General features: G+C 32.8%; 1 protein-coding gene across 1 annotated transcript; it reads right to left on the bottom strand.

The window, feature by feature from the left end:
* Positions 1-2,727: 2,727 nt before the first annotated feature.
* On the bottom strand, positions 2,728-22,053 carry LOC134709857 (elongation factor 1-alpha 2-like). The gene is made up of 9 exons (XM_063569988.1): positions 21,411-22,053; positions 19,166-19,222; positions 18,159-18,454; positions 17,427-17,606; positions 15,969-16,136; positions 15,367-15,646; positions 9,646-9,737; positions 4,621-4,785; positions 2,728-3,411 (listed from the first exon to the last, which is right to left on the bottom strand). The coding sequence occupies exons 1-9, from the start codon at positions 21,961-21,963 to the stop codon at positions 2,800-2,802; spliced, it is 2,403 nt and encodes an 800-aa protein (XP_063426058.1). The 5' UTR covers positions 21,964-22,053; the 3' UTR covers positions 2,728-2,799.
* Positions 22,054-23,605: the final 1,552 nt, after the last annotated feature.

Genomic DNA, 23,605 nt, shown 5'->3' on the forward strand with positions numbered 1-23,605 from the left:
TAGCTTGAATAGATTCGTTTATGGTCATGTAGCTTTTCGTCCAACATTCATGTATTTATTTATGATGTTTCTGTTGTGGTTTCTGTTAGATATTGTGTTATGTCTTATCTTGTGTGATTTGGATTCTATATTTTCGTTACATTTCACGTACGACGTATTTGTCAGTTTAGTCGAGTGAATTTCCATTTTCCATGGATAAAGAATTGTGTTAGAACAAATAATTATGAAGTCGTCACAGCTTTATTTTTAAATAGCTTTTCCATACCGCCTTAATCATGATAATTGTTTTGCGTCTTTTGACTAGTATTTAAAAAAACAAACTTATATGAATTTTAAGATAATATATTCGTCACATAAATACGTCACTGATTGTATGGTCGTGTGCTGTCATTGATGGAAGATGCTCGTTTATATTCTGCGAACTTATACATCCCGTCATTGTATTATGTAATATGGTAAATTTTGGTATTGTTATTTTTCATTTTTGCTAATGTGCTTTGCGTATATGCCTTTTTGTGGATTTTTGGTCACATATGACGTAGCTCTGTACATATACATCATGTCATTGTATTATTGTGCAATGGTAAATTCTTGTATTCTTTTCCTTCATTTTTACTAATGTGCCTCGTCTGTATGTCTTTTTGTTATTCTTTGTTACACATTTTTTTTTCTAGATTGATTAGACACAATGTTGACTACTGTATCCCAATTTTTTACGTTTTTGTCTATTATATAAAAAAGAAGATGTGGTATGATTGCCAATGAGACAACTATCCACAAAAGACCAAAAAGACACAAACATTTACAAGTATAAGTCACCGTACGGCCTTCAACAATGAGCAAAGCCCATACCGCATATAGTAAGCTATAAAAGGCCCCGATAAGACAATGTAAAACAATTCAAACGAGAAAACTAACGGCCTTATTTTTGTAAAAAAAATGAACGAAAAACAAATATGTAACACATAAACAAACGACAACTACTGAATTACAGGCTCCTGACTTGGGACAGGCATATACATAAATAATGTGGCGGGGTTAAACATATTAGCGGGATCCCAACCCTCCCCTAACCTGGGACAGTGGTATAACAGTACAACATAAGAACGAACTATAAACATCAGTTGAAAAAGGCTCAACTCATCAAATAGATGTTCATCAGATAGATACTATGTCTGTTTGTTTTGTTTACACATCGTTTTCACTATAATGGAATTTGATGCGACTTTCCTATAAGTGAGAGGTTAAGCTAGCTTTGAAACTATGTTTGATCCACCATTTTCTACATAAGAAAGTGACTGTACCAAGTTAGGAAAATAACAGTTGTTATTCATTCGTTTGATGTGTTTGAGATTTTGATTTTGTCATTTGATGAGGGACTTTCCTTAACAATTTTTTTTCGGCGTTCGGTATTTTTTAGATTTAACTTTGTACATGTTGTAACGAATAGTATTTCATTTTTTAACGTCTTTTTTGTGCTGAGTGTTATGGCGTGTGTTAGTGTTATATGTGTGATGTTGTCAGTTTAACATTGTCATACATGTTGGAGGTTTGGTAAGCCATTAAAGCAGGTCCAAAATAAACTCATCATAGATACCAGGATTAAATTAACGCCTGACGCCGGTTTCGTCTACAAAAGACTCATTAGGGACGCTCGAATCAGCCAACTATTTTCTTCTTAAAATTTTCTATATCAAGTCAGGAAAATAGCAGTTGTTATCAAATAGTTCGTTTCTACGTTTATTGCTATGTTGCACGTCAGTGTATCTGTTGTTCCACTGTGTTCCTCTTATAGTTGCTGTGATTACTTCAGTTAAAGTTTTTAACCCGGATTTGTTTTCTCTCAATTGATTTATAACTTTTGAATAGTGGTATACTATTGTTGCCTTTGTTTACAGTTTTTACACATCATTTGATGCAGTCTTCATGAAAATATACACAGTAAAGATCTCCAGACGAACTAAATTACTTGAGTGATGTTTTTAATTGCAATTTTTTTGTTCATTAATTCATTACACGGTGTATTAGGTATTTCATGTAAAAAAAAAAAAAAAGGGGAAAAAGGTTTGAAATGAATTTTCATCTTTTGTAAAATTTCGATAATGGTTTCTCCAAGAATTCGTTTATAATCAATGATTAGTAGTATATACTTTTACCAAAACTACTTACTTCTATGTGCAACACATAAGTACAACATTTCACAACAAGTTCCAAGTTGTAAATAGAAATAAAGGGTGAATTTGCTTCTCTTCTTACATACCGGTACGTTGTGTTCAAATCCAGTTCAATGATGTTAATAAGACGTCTTTGTGTAAATGAAATTTTCGCTTAATTTTGGTTATATTATCTTAAGAATGTATAAACAAATACTTCTAGGAAGAAAACACTACTTATTTCCATTAATCTCACAAAAATGATGAAAGATGAATGGTTTCTCTACAGAGATATATTATATATAATGGAAAAAAATAACAACGTTTATATTGTCTATATATCCCACTAAAATTGCTTATTAATCATTTTATAGTATCCAGAGAATAGTTCCAAGTCAAACCATTATCTAAATACTATTAATCAAATAAAAACCAAACCTCGGGAATGGATTAAGGCGATATCATATCTAGGAAATTATCAGGAAACTATGAAAAGAAGATATAAATACACTTCTTACTTCAATGTCAAGTATTGTAATGAAATATTCAGATACATTTTATATAGAGTAAAAACAGCTCCACAATTATCTTACTTAACACCAGTTTACAATCCCGTTGTTCGTCTACATTACGGGAAGTATAAGTCTTAAAACTCTGTTTCAAATCTCCCCGATTTTGTCCTGAAAGTGCGTGGAAATTCAGGTAAAGCATCACCTGATGTCAATGATACACTTCCATCATCGTCCTCAACTTCTTCTGTACAATAGGGCAATGGTTCAGATATCATTACACCTTTTGTGTTTGGTCGTGTATCACCGCCATATTGTGAAACGGATGTTATGGCACCAAATCCAGTTGTGGTAGGTCTTGACATTAATCCAAAACTTAGACCTGTTATTCCTGTCATTCGCGTAATAACTCCATAGTTTCTTTGAAATTCAAACGGAGGAGGAAGTCTGCCTGGGATGAATATTATAACACCGACAGCAATCGTCTGCTTCATGTCACGGATTATAATTCTTCCAAGTGAAGGGTAATCAAAAAAACATTCAACGCATATCGGACGAATAGGTTTTAAGTCAACAACACCCAATTCACCTGGACGCAGGCATGACGGATTTTCTTCTGCGCATTGGCCTGTTCGTCTATCACATCGTTCTTTTATTTCTAAGAACTTGCAGGCGACCATTGACGTATGACAATGCAGAATAGGGGTGTAACCCTTCTTTATAGTACCCGGATGATTTAATATCATTATCTGAAAATATAAATGTGTTATGTGTATTTCATCTCGATTCATCACAGTGAACTATCTTCATCACAATCTATTGAAAAATAATAATTATGTTACCGTTCAAGTATCTCGAGAAATTCACAAAAATATATCTGATACTCAACTCATTTTCTAAAATATTTTACACGAGGAGGAGATGAACTTATATTGACTTGATATAACCCGTTCTGCTAATTTGTCTAACTAATGTGTATTCTTGATTATTTTTTTCTTTTCAAAAAGGGCAAATCATTCATTTACCAGTAATGCAAACTTTGACAGAATGTAGATGATCGCCTCTGACAATCAGGTATTCAAACATTATTTGAGGGAGGTGATAAATATATTGAAGGGCACGCACACTATTTGACGGACGTTGTGCAAAGAATCATTATGATGGTTACCAAATAAGAAACGGAGTTCAACTAAAAAATGATATTTCTATAAATATATACTTGAACACACCCGTGATATCGCGGGTCCGTGACTGAATTAAAATATATAACTATGCGTATGCCTTATTTTAGTATTGGTATTGTCATCTGATAAAGTCCCGCCATGCCGATTATAAGATGCACAGTTTTCTCTACTTTCAAAATCTTTCTGTTTGAACCCGTCGACCTGGAACCTATCAATTATTGGTAATATTAATATTGGAAAACAAAACGGCTTGGAATGGAGTATCTTTTACTCAACAGTATACAGCAAAATTCTAAATACACCGTTTGGTGGTGCGCCTGTCAGATGCGGAACGTACAGATGAGGTAATAGGTAACAGATGAATATACTATTGGTATCGGTGTCGGATTCGATCCGGAACTTCTTAATTATTGGCAATATTAATTACGTGGAAAACAAAGGGACCTGGAGTGGTGTAATTTTTAATCAACATCATTGTACTATATTAGTTACATGTAAAGTTGAATTCTTTGATTCATCGTTTTTACGTGATGACGGCTGACAAATTGGACCTCGTAATTTTAGTATTATAGATATGATCTACGCAGCGATGTTTGTAAAAATACTGAAATGAATCTCTAAGGTATTTCAACATAGAGCATATTTTTTAGGGGATGTCTATTGTTTTGTAATTTACATGGACATTTATGGGGACTGTTTTATAAGTCGCATTGCTGAATATGACGGCGTGAGAATGATCGAAAATAACCGATTGAGTAGGGAATGTATTTATACCTGAGCAGTAAACTGTGTGACGGCTTGTGGTGGATCGTCACAGGTATCCCCACACACATCACCTTTCCTGATGTCTTTAAGTGTATAATTCTCAATCTGTATCCCCACATTGTCACCTGGCCTTGCTTCATCCATAACTTCTCGAAAAACTTGCACTGCCCGTACCTGTATGAACGAACAACTGATGATTATTCAACAGGTTAACATACCACTTCGGAAAAAAAATCAGCTTTTGATTTCTGAACATCAAATTTAAGCAATACTGAAATGCCTCATCGTATTCCAAATTAAAAATGAAGTTGTTTTCATTTGATTATTTCCTTACAGTATAAATCAAACGTGTTTTTTATGTGGGTAGGGAATAGAAGGTCTCATACTTGCACTGCCCGGACCTATATGAACGAAACTCTGATGATTATTCAACAGGTTAACATACCACTTCGAAAAACAAAATCAGCTTTTGATTTCTAAACATCAATTTCAATCAATACCGAAAGGCCGCAACGTATTCCAAATTAAAAAAAATCAATTGAAGTTGATTTCATTTTATTACGTCCTTACAGTATAAATTAAATGGGTTTTTCATGTGGGTAGGGAATACAAGATCTCATAGAATGAACACAAATTATAGTTCAAATGATGTTCCTTAAAACAAATAATCTCAACTTTAAAATACGTATATCTAATACCAAGACACATACTTCTTAATCTTGATTGAACTGTAAAATTCGATGGACTGTTTTCTAATATATGTTAACCCTTAACATTTGAAAAATAATTGAATTGTGGAATTCCATGCAACTGTTATACAAGTGGGTGGTTTAGCTATCTATAAAAACAGGTTTAATCCACCGTTTTCTACCAAAAAAATGTCTGTATCAAGTCAGAAATATGACAGCTGTTATACATTCGTTTGATGTTTGAGCCTTTGATGTTCCCATTTTATAAGAGACTTTCCGAATTGAATTTTCCTTGGAGTTCGACATCTTTGTTATTTTACTTTTTACTCCTCAAGTAATGGCCAGGCATAACAAACACAATTAAGGTGGTACCTAACACTACAGGGAGATAACTCTGTAATATCAGCTAAACGTTTTAATTACGTTGTGTTGTAAAAGGAATATTAACAGTTATCAAAGGTACCAGGATTATTAAGCTTCTCAATGATCAAAATAAGTGTTTGTCAAACTGCTATATAACCAGTGTAATTTTTCTGATAAAACGGTTGGTTCAAATCTTTTGAAATTTTTATATTTTTGGCAAAGGGTCAAAGTAAATACTTTGTCAAAATTTTAAGAAAATTAAACGAGCCAAATGAATTGTAGTTAAAGTGTTAGGTACCACCTTAACAACTGGAAAGGTATTGTATTTATTTTCTTCTTCGAAGGAACGAGTTGGACAATTTGGAGTAAGATGTTTCAAACATTAACGAAAGCGGAACTTCGAAATAATTAATAATTTTCTGAAGCAAGTTTGGTTGAACAAAAGTGGCATAAGCAACTATGTTGACAGACAAATCTGAAGACAAACATCGCCTTTTAATAAAATTATTGGTTCTGATAAACCGTTATTTATCATATGAATCTTTTCTGAAATTAAAATGTCCTGGTTCTTTTCTAACTTCGAAGGTATCAACAATAAGTTAGCGAATAGTTGTTGCCTATAATAACTCTTGTAGCTGATCAAATTGAAAGACGTTTAATATAGCAAACATGTTCTAATTAAAGCCAAAATAAACTCATGTAATATCTACTTCTGTGTCAATCTGTATTTTATTGGTTGTTTATTGAATGTCATTCGAACGTTTCCTCTTTGAAAGATGCACTGTAGTTTTTTTGACTTTAAAATGAAATATGATTGGGATGATTTTTTTTGGTTTTTTATTTTGTTTAAGTGACATTTTCGAAAGAAATTTCTATAAAACTAAATTATACCACATTAAAAAAACAATTTGCACTCAACGTATCGTCTTCTGTGTTCCAAAATAAACATTAGCACGATACTGCCAAACAGATTGATTGCATAACCTCCTGTATAGCAACAGAAAATTAACTTGCTAGAATACATTACTCTGTCGTGGTCATTTATTTTGATTCAAATTGAGAACGCTACTGTTTTGTAAATTCCTTTCATAATTAACGATGGTGACAGAGTCTTTCATCATGGTACAAAATACACAGAATTTAGATGAAAATTACAGGAAGCTGTGTGAAAATCGATGGAGAGAAATTTTGTAGAGAAACAAGAAACACAATTATTAGGCCTGTAATTTGGTTTTCCACATCTGTTGCAACGAGATTGTAAATTTAGTTAACAAGTCAATACATACAAATTACCCGCAAAATTGAACACATACATTTCAATACAAACATAGTATTTATTCTTTATGCGAACGATTTTTTGAGAAAATGATTCTTGCTTGAGAGCTTGAATTTACATTTACTTCAAACAATATTCAATAGGGCAGTGATTTAATACGTAGAAATTGCATCTTTTATTCAAGAGAATATTTAAATGAAATTATGAACCTTTTGAAATTTGTCTAGTTTAGATTGGAATTCTTCAATTAAAAAGATTATCAAACTGTTTTCAATGAATAAGCGAAATTACGTGATATAAACGTATGTTGTGTTAGCATGGTTATAAAGCTGCACTTATTTTACCATCATCAGTTCATTGAACTTGCACACAACTGTTTTTGGGAGCCAGCTGAAGCCCGCCTCTGGGTCCCGAAATTTTTCACTTTGTTGAAGACACATTGGTGGCCTCAGTCGTTTTTTTGCTCTCTGCTCAGTTTGTTTTCTTTTTGACATATTCCTCATTTCCATTCTAAATTTAAATAGGTTTTCGCAAATAATGGGTGTTAAGTAGCTTAATTAAAGCTCAATTTTAGATATTTTGATTCAAGTTATCCTGTCATTCAAATTTAACCAATGATTCAATTTGCAATATTTTTTTTAAATATTATAAGCAAGAATGGTTGATATGGACATAAAGTTAAAACTTTTAATTTTCATTTTGCAGATGATATGCTTAAAGAACTATAGACAATATTATTTTCATACTTTGAACGACATCATTTTATATCTCTACCTGTGTGACATTAACATTCTGACATTATACGCGCGATTCAACATTAGAACAATATTGATCTGGCCATTCGGTCCACACATTTCAATCGTTTATGGGTGGATTTAACAAACATAAATAAAATTTAAAAAAAAAAGAAAGCAATGAATGAGATTGTTTCATTTGATATATGCATTTTGTGCATCTTTGTTATATATTTGTTTGTTTTTATTAGTATTAAGATACTTTTGGTACATGTAAATTTTGACATTTTTAAAATTGAGAGAGGAAATGGTGAATGTATCAAAGCGGCTACCACCCGACCATAGAGAAGAGAACATACGAAGGCAACCAATGGGTTTTCTAATATGCTTTGTCTATATGTCTTCTGGTGTAACTTCGAAAACTTGTTTGTTGCTCGTCTTTCATTTTTGCTATGTGCTTTGTCTATATAGATATAGGAAGATGTGGTGTGAGTGCCAATGAGACAACTCTCCATCCAAATAACAATTTAAAAATTAAACCATTATAGGTTAAAGTACGGCCTTCAACACGGAGCCTTGGCTCACACCGAACAACAAGCTATAAAGGGCCCCAAAATTACTAGTGTAAAACCATTCAAACGGGAAAACCAACGGTCTAATCTATATAAAAAAAACGAGAAACGAGAAACACGTATATATTACATAAACAAACGACAACTACTGTACATCAGATTCCCTTTTTATGTTTCTTCGTTACATATATGACGTAGATCTGTACTTATACATCCCGTCATTGTGTTATTGTACTATGGTTAATTTGTGTAATTTTTACTAATATGCTTGGTCTGTATGACGTTTTGTGCTCCTTTGTTACATGTTTATATGTGTTTTTAGTTATTATGATTAAAGCACAATGTTGACTGCTGTAATATGAACATTTTCACCTATTATGTCTGTTTGTTGTGTTCACGCATCGATGTCAACATAATGGAATTTGATGTGACTGTCATACAATTGAGAGGTTAAGTTAGATACAACACCAGGTGCGATTAACAATTTTCCACATAAGAAAATGTCTGTACCAAGACAGGGATATGTCAGTAGTATCCATACGTTTGATGTGTTTGAGTTTTTGATTTTGCCATTTGATAATGGACTTTCCGGTTTGATTTTTTGATTTTTTTTTTGATTTTGCTTTTTTCCAATACTGAATCATGTCATTAAAAATTAATACACAGGGAACACGTTATCATATTTCCTCCTTTCCTATTATATTACCCTTGGATGAATATTGATTGGAGCATAATTGACACCCGTGTCTTGGTGTATATAACCTGAGTTATATGTGAGTAACATAAACGCACAGGGGACCAGTTATTATATGTCCTCCTTACCTTAGGATGGATATTGTTTGGAGCATAATTGACACACGTGTCTTGTTGTATATAACCTGAATCATATTTGAGTAATATAAACGCACAGGGGACTAGTTATTACATATCCTCCTTACCTTAGGATGAATATTATTTGGAGAATAACTGACACCCGTGTCGTGTTGTATATAACCTGAATCATATTTGAGTAATATAAACGCAAAGGGGACCAATTATGATATGTCGGCCTTACCTTAGAGTGAATATTGTTTGAAGCATAACTGACACCCGTGTCGTGTTGTATATAACCTGAATCATATTTGAGTAATATAAACGCAAAGGGGACCAATTATGATATGTCGGCCTTACCTTAGAGTGAATATTGTTTGAAGCATAACTGACACCCGTGTCGTGTTGTATATAACCTGAATCATAGCTGAGTAACATAAACGCAAAGGGGACCAAATATTATATGTCGTCCTTATCTTAGAGTGAATATTGTTTGGAGCATAACTGACACCCGTGTCGTGTTGTATAACCTGAATCATATTTGAGTAATATAAACGCAAAGGGGACCAAATATTATATGTCGTCCTTACCTTAGAGTGAATATTGTTTGGAGCATAACTGACACCCATGTCTGGTCGGATATAACCACAGTGTATTCGTCCAGCTGTCACAATACCTATTTCTGAAATAGTATTACATCGATACATAACAGCAGGAGCCTGTAATTCAGTGGTTGTCGTTTGTTTATGTGTTACATATTTGTTTTTCGTTCATTTTTTTACATAAATAAGGCCGTTGGTTTTTTCGTTTGAATTGTTTTACATTGTTTTATCGGGGCCTTTTATAGCTGACTATGCGGTATGGGCTTTGCTCATTGTTGAAGGCCGTACGGTGACCTATAGTTGTTAATGTTTTTGTCATTTTGGTCTTTTGTGGATAGTTGTCTCATTGGCAATCATACCACATCTTCTTTTTTATATTATACCTATAAATGAAAACATATCTCTAACAAATAATATAATATATCTCATCGGACTTTGTCTAATGCTTAGTCTGTTTCTGTGTGTTTTACATTTTTAAGTTGTGTCGTTGTTCTCCTCTTATATTTTAAGCGTTTCCCTCAGTGTTAGTTTGTTACTCCGATTTTGTTTTTTGCCCATGGAATTACGAGTTTTGATGATGCCTTTATTTATAAAGCAATACAACTTCATATTAAAAAGTAAAAACACAAAAATACCGAACTCCGAGGAAAATTCAAAAAGGAAAATCAAAAATCAAAAGGCAAAATCAAAAGTCCAAACACATCAAACGAATGGGTAACAACTGTCATATTCCTGACTTGGTACAGGCATTTTCTAATGTAGAAAATGGTGGATTGAACCTGGTTTTATAGCTAGCTAAACCTCTCACTTATATGACAGTCGCATCAAATTCCATTAAATTGTCAACGATGCATGAACAAAACAAACATACTCAAAGAGTAAAAATGTCAAAATAGGGGTACAACAGTCAATATTGTGTTATCATCTTAATATCTCTACATAAACAACAAATGTAACAAAGAAGCACAAAAAGGCATACATTAATTTAACATTCTCATTTTGCTTTTCTTATACGGCTGAATTTATCTATGTAAAGTCTACCCATAATGATAGAAGGTTTCATTACTGGTTTAAAAATGCGCGTTTGAAATTCGCACAGGTAGACATAAAAATAATTTTGTCGTATGACGGCATACATAAATGAAGACTTACGTAAAGTTAATATAACAAAAACAGACTTAACAGTAAAAGTAATAATAATAAATAAAATAATGGTGTGGTTCAAAGTATGACGGGATACATAAGAACAGTTTCACGTCAAATACGGCTGCATTTATCTAGTATGTAAAGTCTACCCATAAATGATAGAAGGTTTTCATTACTGGTGTAAAATAGCGCGTTTGAAATTCGCACAGGTAGACATAAAAAATAATTTTGTCGTATGTCGGCATACATAAATACAGACTCACGTAAAGTAGATATACCAAAAACCAGACTTAACAGTAAAAGTAATAATAATAAATAAAATAATGGTTTGGTTCAAAGTATGACGGGATACATAAGTACAGTTTCACGTCAAATGTATATCATGAAAAACAGACTAAACAGAAAAAGTAGTATTATTGAATAAAATAGTTTTGTCATTCATAGTATTCAAGATCCTTAAGTAAAAGTAATTTCAAAGTATGTGGTTTTACATTACCACTGAGTCACTTCAAATGATTATCTAAAAAAGACTTATAAAAGAATTCTATAATACGTAATTAAGATGATAACAAACGTCAGTACGCAAAATCTATCCTTCAAGACCATCTTGTATTATTTGTGAAGTTGATACGGAATATTTATCAACAAGTTCTGGGTATCTTCCGATGAACTTTTTTAGAAAAAGGACGAGACGTTCTTTGACATACCCCTGGTTCATCAACTTTCTGCTCAGACACTGGTGACGTTTTACAAAGTCTGAATAGGAGCTGCAAGCTCTTGAATACCTAATAAGTTGGGAAATGTATATTCCATATGCAGGTGAAGTTGGTATATTACTACTTAGGTGGGGAAAATTGATAATTTCAAAATTAAAATCGTCTCGTTTGTCATAGATTCTGGTACTGAGATGACTGTGTATGTCAAATTCGAGGTATAAGTCTAAAAATGAGGCGGAGGAAGCCGTGTCTGTGGTCTCTTTAATTTCTAGTTCTGGTGGGTATATTAATGGAATCCAATCAGAAAAGTTCGGATTGTTAATGGAAAGAACATCATCAATATATCTGAAAGTGAAATTAAATAACCTGGCTTCTTTGATCTTCTTGTTTTTGACAAGTGTCTGAAGGAACTCCGATTCATATGAAAATAAGAAGAGATCAGCAAGGAGAGGCGCACAGTTCGTTCCCATAGGAATGCCGACAATTTGTTGAAAAAGTCTACCTCCAAATTCAACAAATATGTTGTCAATAAGAAACTCCAGCATACTGATCACTTGTTCCTCTGTGTAGTATATTTTACCCTTTTGTTCCTTATTAACAAAATATGCCTTATGGTATCCCAAAGTGATAAATTTATATCGTATGCTACCATTTTTATGATGAAAAGCATTGTGGATTATTTCTTTTAGACGGTTTTTCAATTTCACATGGGGAATGGTTGTATACAAGGTTGAAAAATCAAAAGTTTTAATAGAACTAATTTCAGAAAAAGACCGAGATTTAAAATTATCAAGAAGTTCTTTAGAGTTTTTCAGAATCCACATATGGTTAATACCACTACGAGAGTAAACAGTTTCACAGTATATCTGAAGACCCTCTTTAACTGCGGACAGAATTTTAGTCAGTCTAATGGACAATTCTTTAGTAGAACAAGCAGATGAGCCGGCAATGTACCGTTGTTTGTACGGAATTTTGTGAAGTTTAGGTATCCAATACAAACAAGGTAAGTCCTCCGATTTGTCGTTCAATGCAATGTTCATAGAAGCCATGAAGGACTTATGATTCGCCAAAATCTCATCCTTGTCAAATGATATGTTTTTGTATGTGGGATTACCAGAGTGTTCATTTATTCCTAATTCTTTTATAAGACACTCGTAGTAATACGATTTACATACAAACACAATATTATTTGAAGCTTTGTCCGCAGGAACAACAACATACTTATCTTGAAGAGATGATAGACATTTCACAGCCTCTTTGTCACTGAAAATGGACTTAGGTCGATCATTCACACAGTTTTTCAATTTATGAATGCGACGTTTTATCAGAGACCTGATTGTTTTGACCCATTCTGACAAGGTGTCCAGTTGAACTTCTTCTCGCTTAGCCCATGCTCTGGCGTAGTTCTCAATGGAATCCATAATTATTTTGAAGTTATGGTTCCAATTGATGTGTTGGGGTTCTCTAAACTTAGGACCACGAGAAATCACCTTTCGGAGATTATCATGTTGAATTATGTTTAGATCCCCAGTAATAACATGGCCAGAGGGGCTGTAATTGTAAGGCGAGTTGGAACAATCACATGTCAGAGGTTTTTTTAGGTATTGTTCTAAATCAAGGTCATGTAATGCTTGTTTATAGTTAAATATTTTGGATGCAATGGTTTTGGTGTAACTGTAGGATACAATAGGAACAGACTGATTTTGAAAATAAATAGGAATTTTAGATGTTACCTCCTTGTTATGTAGAACGTTGCTGATGTTGATTGCATCAATTCCTCTATTGTTAAAGTGAACAGGAAGGAATTTTCTCTTTTCCTCATGTAAAGGTTCCGATCTTACTGGTTTAAAGAGACGGAAAAGAGCTACATCACAAATTATACTGACAAGTCTGTATATTGGAGAAAATGTATTAGTACCTCCTTTGTCAAGTGCATAATCTCTCAAACATTTTAGAAAATTAACCGGCAGTGAAAAAAGAATAGTTCTAATGTAATGTAACCCTAACGGATGATGCAGATGAGAAAGAAGGTCATCAAAGCTTCCAGAGGCCGATCTAGATTTGTTTACTGTTCGAACCAGTGAAAGATTAAAGAGCAGCCAATGCATTGCTACAGAACGAAAGACATTTAAAGATTGAAAATCGTTTACTTATTATGTTTTATACGACTTTCACTGACCGAGTAATACAGTAATTTTATTTCAGAAAGGAATTTTTATTAATAAAAAATCGTTCCTTGGGCGCCTTTGATATTGAATGGTAGAATATGGAACATAGAAGTTCACACTGATAACCATGATAACCATGGCGTCATTCTACTTTTAATCTATGAGTTTATATATCCTTCTGGTATATTTCGAACTATTTGATATAACTGAAGTAGTTGAATTCAGAAATTGATGGCAACCTGTAAATATTTGAAATATTGCTACACTTAAATGGGAAATTATTATGAAACACAAGCAAAATTATCGGACTAAAAGCAAAACGGACCGAAAGCAACTGACGCAAGCAAAAGTGTCGAACCAAAAGCAATATAATCGGACAAAAAGCAAAACGTAACAAAAGCAACGGACAAAAATTAAAAATGTCGGACAAAAAGCAAACTTATTGGATAAAAGCTCTCTCATAACTCTTAAAATTTTTAATAATATCTAAATTTCTTCACATTAACAGAGTCTTCTTTACGACAGTATTGTTGGATCTGTACTGAATTATTCTTCCAAAATATGGGATTTTCACAACGCCATCGACAAAGAAATAATTCATCAACGGTTTGTTTTAAAAGTAGGTAAAATTGCTCCTATTGTTTTCTAGCTTGGTCATGTATCTATGTATGTTATGACAAAACAATTTATCTTAATGTATTGGTAACGTATTAATATATATATATAAACTTATAAAACGATGGGAATCAAGATAAAATCAATTGGGCATCTAATGTACGTGATTTGTTAGTCTTGAACATTTGGATATACCAGAATAATTTTGTTATAACCTTTGACGTCATAAAGACACGCATTTAAGACCAATATCTACAAAATTGGTCAGCAGCTATATATATTCATTAGAAATAAAGTGTTTATAGATCTTTATAGAAATGTAAAGATTGATTTGTGTCTTGGAAATTATTTAAGCTACATTAGCAATGTTAAAATTCTTACAAAACTACGAAGTGGTAAATTGAACTAAATGTTGAAGTTGGTCGTTTCTCTGATAGACCAATTTATTTGCGTCTATGTGCATATTGTAATAATTATTGAGAAGGAATTTCATTTGATGTTGGTATTTCCAGCATATAGAGTAATTAGAAATTATTAGTTTGCCACGTTATTATTTTTATTATAGGCCTTATACTTTAAAACTATCTTATTTGTTGAAAGCTACTTCTAGATCGCTTACAATTAAACTTTGTAACTATTTGAAGAAGGCATGGAAAGCTAGATCTAAAATCATTGGTTAATTATGTTATTAATGCATTGCTCTCTGATATCATATAAAAAAGACGATGTGGTATTATTGCCAATGAGAAAACCCTCCACAAGAGACCATACTGTCACAGAAATTAACAACTATAAGTCAACGTACTTTTTTTTGCCACATTGTGTATATAGTATGTATTGTCATAACATGTCAAGTATTCTCTTGCAAATAAACAATCCCGTGAAATAATGCAAGTGAACCAATATTATATGAAACAACGTGTGCTGTATCAAAGGATGATCGCTATTTACATAGAGCGTGACCAAAGTTTTGAATCTGCTATGATCATGGCAATAATGGTATCACTTGTCGCAATGATACTGCACATGCAGTTAACACTTGACCAATTTTACCGATAATTTACCTCCAAGCTTGTAAACTGTATGTATAGGTACACGTAATGGCCGGTCCGTCATGCGAAAGGGCATTTCTGAGCTGTCTATTGCATCTAAAAGTGTTTTTCCAGAAGCACCACCTGATCTTCGTTTTACCTTCCAAGATGAAAACCAGGGCATTTTGGAGCTTGGTGTTATCAAATTGTCACCTTCCCAACCAGAAATAGGAATAAATGGTACAGTTTCCACGTCAAAACCAACTTTCTTTGCAAGAAGAGCAATATTATCTATACAGTATCGAAATCGAACCTAAAATAAATCAAAATTAAAATCATCTAAAAGTGATGAATTTCATAAACAAAACAAAAAGTTACAAGGCAATAAACCTATAACGCTTATTACGGTATAACAAATCCCAAGTCAGATGCATAATTTTGATTGTAGAATAACGAATTTTCAGTTGCACCTCACAAATTAAAAACGAAAAAAAGAGAGGAAAAAAATCTTTACAAAAAATTCCAGGACGTACTCTGCGTTAATACTTTTCTTTTCTGTCACTTTGAACTATTTGATAACGATCATCAATTTTATTTATTTAAAACATAATGACAATATATTAACGTGAACCTACTTCATTATAAGCAGGATCAATAGAATCCATTTTGGAGATGACTACTATGAGTTGTTTAATACCAGTATTATAAGCCAGTTGTAGATGTTCTCTCGTTTGTCCTCTCCTTTTAAGACCTGCTTCGAATTCTCCATGTTCTGCAGATGCAACTAACAAAGCAACATCACCCTGTAAAGAAAACCAAACAGCATCTTCGTTCTATAATAGTCTTTATCTATTTCATGAAAAAAGATTCCATCACTGTTTCGAATGTTGTACTATAATTTTCCTTCGAGGCCTTCTATAAAAATAGAGAAATGCTGTATCGATCGAGATGGTGTTGCTCTAAAGGATTTTGCAGTGTGGCACATGTGGTACAGAATCTGCTTAACCTTCTGGATCTTATAGGTTTTGGTTGGGTTCGTGTTGCTCAATATTTAGTTTTCTATGTTGTGTTTTGTCAATGTGTAAAAAGTTATCAAAGGTACCAGGATTATAATTTAATTCGCCAGACGCGCGTTTCGTCTACATATGCGACGCTCAGATCAAATTAGCTATAAAGGCAAGAAGATGAAAGAGCATTGAGGACCCAAAAATTTCAAAAATTTGTGCCAAAGTTGTGTAAATTAACCTTTTTCAATTTGTCTTTATCTTTTTTATCCATGACTTTGTCAGTTTATTTTTCAACTTATGAGTTAGAACGTAATATTCCTTTTTATTATCTTTCGCCCCTCTTTTTAATGACAATCATCATTTTAACGTCATGATGTATTGTCTAATTTTGTCGCGTGAAATCAGAGGGAAGCGTGAACATTTAAATTATACCTATAAAGAACTGCGATCAAGCGAGCAACATGCGTGGCCATTAAAACACACATAAATGAAAATAAACCTTCGCATACAAACTAGGTATAAAACGAATATGGGCTTGCATTATCATATTGATTTTACCACGGGTTAACTCTTTATGCTTATTGTTTTACAACGGGCGAAACGAGGAAAAAATATAGATATTACAATAACAAACTGAGACATTTTTGGATGAAGTCAATTGATTAACATACTATTTAATAGAAAAGTGGCTTTCAAAAAATTATTATCATCGTTTTTTTTAACTGTGCATGTTTTGACGGCATTTTCCAGTTGGGTGCTTATGTGATTACGTTATCTTTCATTGACACCGTCTGAACTCAGGGTACTCATTCATAAAAAGCATACGAGCCCGGTCAATCAATAAAGTTGAAGATCAGCCGACATATTGCTTGTAAGGACATCCCGTCAGAGTAATAATGTAACACATAACATGGACATGTTTATGACTAGTCAATTTGTTATGAAAACTTAGTAATGAAGATGTATATGAAATATTCATCAAATAATTTGTCACATATTAGGCGATTTATATTTGTTGAAAGTTTATTTTAATTAAATAGTTGTATGCACAATTGATTGTGTCGTTTTCTGCGAAATTAGTTATACCTGTGTGGTCCCAGTAACCATATTATGTACATAATCTTTATGTCCAGGGACGTCAATCATATTAACATGAAATCGTCTGGAATCGAGTCGTCTTATTTTACTGTCAATAGTTACACCTCGCTGTCTCTCAGCTTTAAGTCGATCCATAACCCAGGCAAATTTAAACGACGATTTGCCGCACTGCAAATATTTAAATAGATATATTACAGAACATATATTTCATATTCGATAAAACAAAATAGAATAGCTTAAGAGCACGATAGACAACAATAAAGCTCGAAATGGCCCAAAAAATGACATGCGAACTACAAGAAACGAATAACTAGAAATCCATTAAAATGTATCAGTTGAAAAAATAGACCACTCCTTAAATACTGTTATTCTTCTAAAATCGCAACCTTCACATATACCAAAAACAAGCGTTCATCTTTATCATATAAGTTTAACATTATATATTTTTTTCAAGTTTTTGTACTCACACCCCTGGACATTTCGTATTTTAACATTTGATTTTGTCATTTGATAAGGTAGTTTCAATTTTGAATTTTCCTCGGAGTTCAGTATTTTTGTAATTTTACTTTTTCCTAAATATTTTTTTAGCACATATCCCTTTTTTCAAAAACTCTACATTTTACGTATATGTATCTTTTTCTGTTCTAGAAGTTAAAACTACTTCAACATATCTCAAAACAACTTATAAACTGAATGCACACAGACATAAATAATCATTACCATGTCAGATTCTTTTGCTAGTTGGTTGATAGTTTCGTTGTCAACAGCATCACATTTCTGAGCTAAATGACCAATCAACGTTGACTTTCCATGATCCACGTGACCGATGACGACTACATTTAAAAAGGTTTTGATGACATCCAGTCTACTTGATGGTTGACGCGGGAGACGAGGATTTTCAACAACGACATTTTCTCTAGGATAATCTTCATCATCTGACGATGAACTGAGCGAGACTGAATGAGAATCGTCTGAGGGAATGTCTATATCAGCTTCATCCTTAGGGTCATCCGAATCTGACAAATATTAAAGTATCTTCTTGTTTAAATCATTATAAAAGAAAAACGATTCAGTATATAAAATGGCTAAAGAACAATAAAATATGAAATAGACCAGAAAAGATATCATTGTCTACCAATTACTCACCACATGTTGTAAGGTTTCAGGCAGCACCTGCTTAATAATTTAGAATGACTTTTTAATATATGAAAACATATTCAGATTCATATATATATATATATACAACTCGTCTAAACATCAACCCAACAATGTTAGATCTGTAAATTTGCTTTCGCAAATTTTTGGTTCTTCCCTCGTCGGGATTCGAACCCATGCTACTGTGATATCGTGACAACAAATCGCCTGCACTGCAGCCGTCCCGCTAGACCACACGACCACCTGGGCTCTCAAAAAAGAGCTTTCGGTGGCCATATGTTACCTTTCCACGTCAGTTTTAATCTATATATATTATTTTAGTTTGAAAGCCATTGATTTCATAATGTTTAGTTAGGAAAGGGGTAGTAGATGTAGAACTATTATCGATCGACAACACATTAAATAAGGCAAATAGTAAGACTATTAACCAAACAACAGTCCTTAAAATAAAAGTATTAAAATGTGAACCAAATAACAAACTGGATGTGTATGCAGGTGCTCCGCTTAGAAATGATGCATGTTTCTACTCTTAACTTTATTAAAGACTAAAGAAATATTTTACGAACGAATACCTTGATATAATGGTTCGTCATTGCTATTTGTATATGGAAAATATGTCTTCTCTAATTCTGAAATTGAGAACAAACAAAAACATTAATAATAGATTATATATATTATTTATCATTTTAAGAAAAATCAAGTGTAATCACTGGAAGTCTTCATTTGAATATAGATAACATTCCGTTTTTGGTATATATCATCCTTAGGAAAATCAACATTTCAAAACGCAGATGTTTTGCTTCCAGTAATTATCCAATATCTTCTTTAAAGGAAATACAACAATCATTGAGATAATAAGGACCCTTTAAATTATACGAAAAAAAAGTTGGTTTTCAGTATATAATTCACATGTTACTCATTTAAAGTACTTCATATATATGTATATTTGGTACATATTTTCGGGATAGTTACCATCGCATGTTGTTTTACACCCACCGATTTAACAAACTGATTCTTGGATGTATAAAGATACTTATCGATTCCTATTTTATCTTTGAAATGTAATCACTCATTCTGATTTGTGCAATCTGAGAACATCCGATGTTTCCTAAGGCATGTCAATATTGGGAAACGTTGAAGCTAATAAGTGATATACTGCACATCTTAATAATTGAGCATTGAAGTACAAGGAGCTTCAATCTTTGTTTTTAAATCAAGTCTGGTTTTCCATCATCTTTATTCTTTTCATTTGTTATGAATCAGACACCACGAGTCATAGGGAATAGTCTATCCCGACGTATAAGGTTACTGTTAACATAAACAGTCCAGCACCATGTACTATGCCTTTGTATACATTAGTAGTATATCACCACATATAATGCCATTGTTTACGTTAATAGTGTAGTACCATGTTTGATATCATTGTTTGCGTAAAAAAAAGCTAGTATTATGTATAGTGCAACTGTTTATGTAAAGTGGAGCAGTTATTACTTCTCTTAAAATCTACCTAAGCAGTTCTTATGATGCCTAAAGAACAGTTTCTGACAAGAAATGCTTCTGTTAGAACAAGCATATTCTAGAACAAAACCTAAAATTTCGAATTTTACACAGTTCAACTCCATTGCAGATTCTTAAAGCTATATTATCTAGAACAGTTTTTGACAAATCTACAATAGAAAAGAAAAGAACAGTTTCCGGGAATTTTACCCTGGAACAGTTTTATCCGTGCACAGTTTTGAGCAGTTCTACCACATTACAGGTACAAGAAGTTCTACTCTACAAGAGTGTTGGGCAGTTCTACACTGAACAGACAGAAATTTAACTGAAATAAATTCTGACAGTTTTACACTTAACAATTTTGGGGCATTTTTTTCACTCGAACAGATTCACTATTTAATCAACACGACAGGTGCCACATGTGGAGCAGGATATGCTTACCTGTCCGGAGCACATGAGATCAACCCTAGTTTTTGGTGGAGTCCGTGTTGCTTATTATTATCATTATGCCGTGTCATGAGTTCTATTGTTTGTCTGTTTGTCTTTTTTCATTTTTAGCCATGGCGTTGTCAGTTTATTTTCGATTTACGAGTTTGACTGTCCCTCTTTCATATTCTTTAGTTTCTAATTGCGTTCGTATTGTTTCCATGATTACAATAGTCGTGCTGCTTTTAAATTTTTCTTTATCTCTTAATTGTAAATTCAAAAGGAGAAGGGCCATTTTCCACTGTAATTAATTAACGCACAGGTTCAAAATCTAAAATATGTTAAATTCTACTAGAAATGAATATCAGAGACTTATGTGATTGTGTATTTATAATAGTGGTAATCAATTTCACATATGTCTATACAGTTCCTGTTGAAGGCATTTTGATATAGAAAGGCAAATTATATATACATCGAATGACATCGGTAACACAATGAACTAAATTAATAGAAAGACCATAGTTTTACTTCGTACACAACTTCAACCATAATTGATTTTATCTGCTGGAATTGTAATAGTTCATCCTATTATTGTCTTCGAAAAATTGTGTTATACACATACATAATTTTCCACTTAGTTTGGTAAATGATGTCTGCTTGTACTTTTTTTGGAGCATTTACCTAAAATTTGTTTTGAACATTCATCGATTGTTTATTATTTGATATAAATAGAAATTAGCAAAAATATTGTTAGTACCTTATATCACACATGTTTGACTTGATTATACGCACTTCAGTAAAGACTGATAGACTCTTTGACGTGAAATAAATTTAGAGAATTGACCTTTTTTTTTTATAACATATCGTTGTTCTAATGGTTAACAATATACACACCTTCTGGAGTGGCGCCCCTAACCGTTTTCAGAATGGACGCTGATGGCACGTGTTTATGTTCTACTTCAACATTGGGTAAGCTATCGTCTGTACCTTCTGATGAAGGTGTACCCAACATTTGAACGCCACCAAACGACACATTAGCTGTTTTTGCTGACATTGGATATGGGGATTTCTTTATATTTGAAACTATTTCTCCCATCGCTCTCGCTGTAGACAATGCAGTTTTTTGTCTTTCAATGGAGGGTCTTCTCGCACCATTCATCTGTACTATAGGCGGTTTCTTGAAGCCATTATGTTCGATTGATGGATTTTTTGTATCTTTTCCAGAAGTTGGTTTCTTTGTTAAATTTGCTCTGGATTGTTTCTTGTCGCCGTTTTGTACTGATGTCGAGTCTTTCTCAATTTCAATTTTTGGAACTTCATCTTTCTTTTTTGAATGTGCAGAGTCCTGTTGATTTTCTATTGATCTCTTTCTAGGCCCTTTAGCAGTAGCAATTTCCACCCTTATTCTTGCAGTGTATAGATTCCTCTGTTTCTTTGCATTACTCATGTTTACTTTAGTGTACACAGCTTGTTAAACATGTTTATTGCAGAGCTATTATTTGAGTTTTTTTATCTTCTTCATGAACCTGTCAATCACCATACTATAAAACATCCATAATATATTAAAAAGTCCAATAGAATATTAAACAACATGAAAACAATACCATAACATAGAAACTATATTAAACAACTTTTCATAAGACAACACCATAGAAGCAAAACTGTTATGATATTAAATTTGACAAGCCAATTGGAAATGTATATCAAAAATATATGGCAAAAGTGAAAAAGTACACGCAGTTGTCGCTAAAATCTTAAACGATGCTGTATTTGTACAAAGAGTAACTGAATTCAATAATATTCATGTATGATCACAAAGTTCCTGAATAATCCATTTTGGAATTTATACTAAGTTATCTTTAGAGTCCTTCATGCTTTGATTTAAATGAAAAATAAAATATCAAGAAAAACTCAAAACGAAAAGTCAAATGACATAAATATAAAAGTCAAACACATTTAACGAATTCCTGACTTGGTGCAACCATTTTCTTATGTAGACAATAGTGGATTAAACCTGATTTATAGCTAGACAAACCTCTCAATTGTATGACATTCACATACAATTACATTTATATTGACAACAATGTGTGGGCAAAACAAACAGACTTTATATGTAAAATTGACAAAAAATGGGGTACAACAATCAACATTGAAAACGGATGGTTCCTACAACATTTACAATGACTTTAACTCTTTGTAATGTGGGAAATGGGGTACAACAGTAAACATTGAAAACAGATGGTTCCTACAACATTTACAATGACTTTAACTCTTTGTAATGTAGGAAATGGGGTACAACAATCAACATTGAAAACAGATGGTTCCTACAACATTTACAATGACTTTAACTCTTTGTAATGTGGGAAATTGGATACAGCAATCAACATTGAAAACAGATGGTTCCTACAACATTTACAATGACTTTAACTCTTTGTAATGTGGGAAATGGGGTACAACAATCAACATTGAAAACAGATGGTTCCTACAACATTTACAATGACTTTAACTCTTTGTAATGTGGGAAATGGGGTACAACAATCAACATTGAAAACGGATGGTTCCTACAACATTTACAATGACTTTAACTCTTTGTAATGTGGGAAATGAGGTACAGCAATCAACATTGAAAACAGATGGTTCCTACAACATTTACAATGACTTTAACTCTTTGCAATGTGGGAAATGGGGTACAACAATCAACATTGAAAACGGATGGTTCCTACAACATTTACAATGACTTTAACTCTTTGTAATGTGGGAAATGGGGTACAGCAATCAACATTGAAAACAGATGGTTCCTACAACATTTACAATGACTTTAACTCTTTGTAATGTGGGAAATGGGGTACAACAATCAACATTGAAAACGGATGGTTCCTACAACATTTACAATGACTTTAACTCTTTGTAATGTGGGAAATGGGGTACAGCAATCAACATTGAAAACAGATGGTTCCTACAACATTAACAATGACTTTAACTCTTTGTAATGTGGGAAATGGGGTACAACAATCAACATTGAAAACAGATGGTTCCTACAACATTTACAATGACTTTAACTCTTTGTAATGTGGGAAATTGGATACAGC

This window comes from Mytilus trossulus, chromosome 3, assembly GCF_036588685.1.
Source record: "Mytilus trossulus isolate FHL-02 chromosome 3, PNRI_Mtr1.1.1.hap1, whole genome shotgun sequence".
Lineage (NCBI taxonomy): Eukaryota > Metazoa > Mollusca > Bivalvia > Mytilida > Mytilidae > Mytilus > Mytilus trossulus.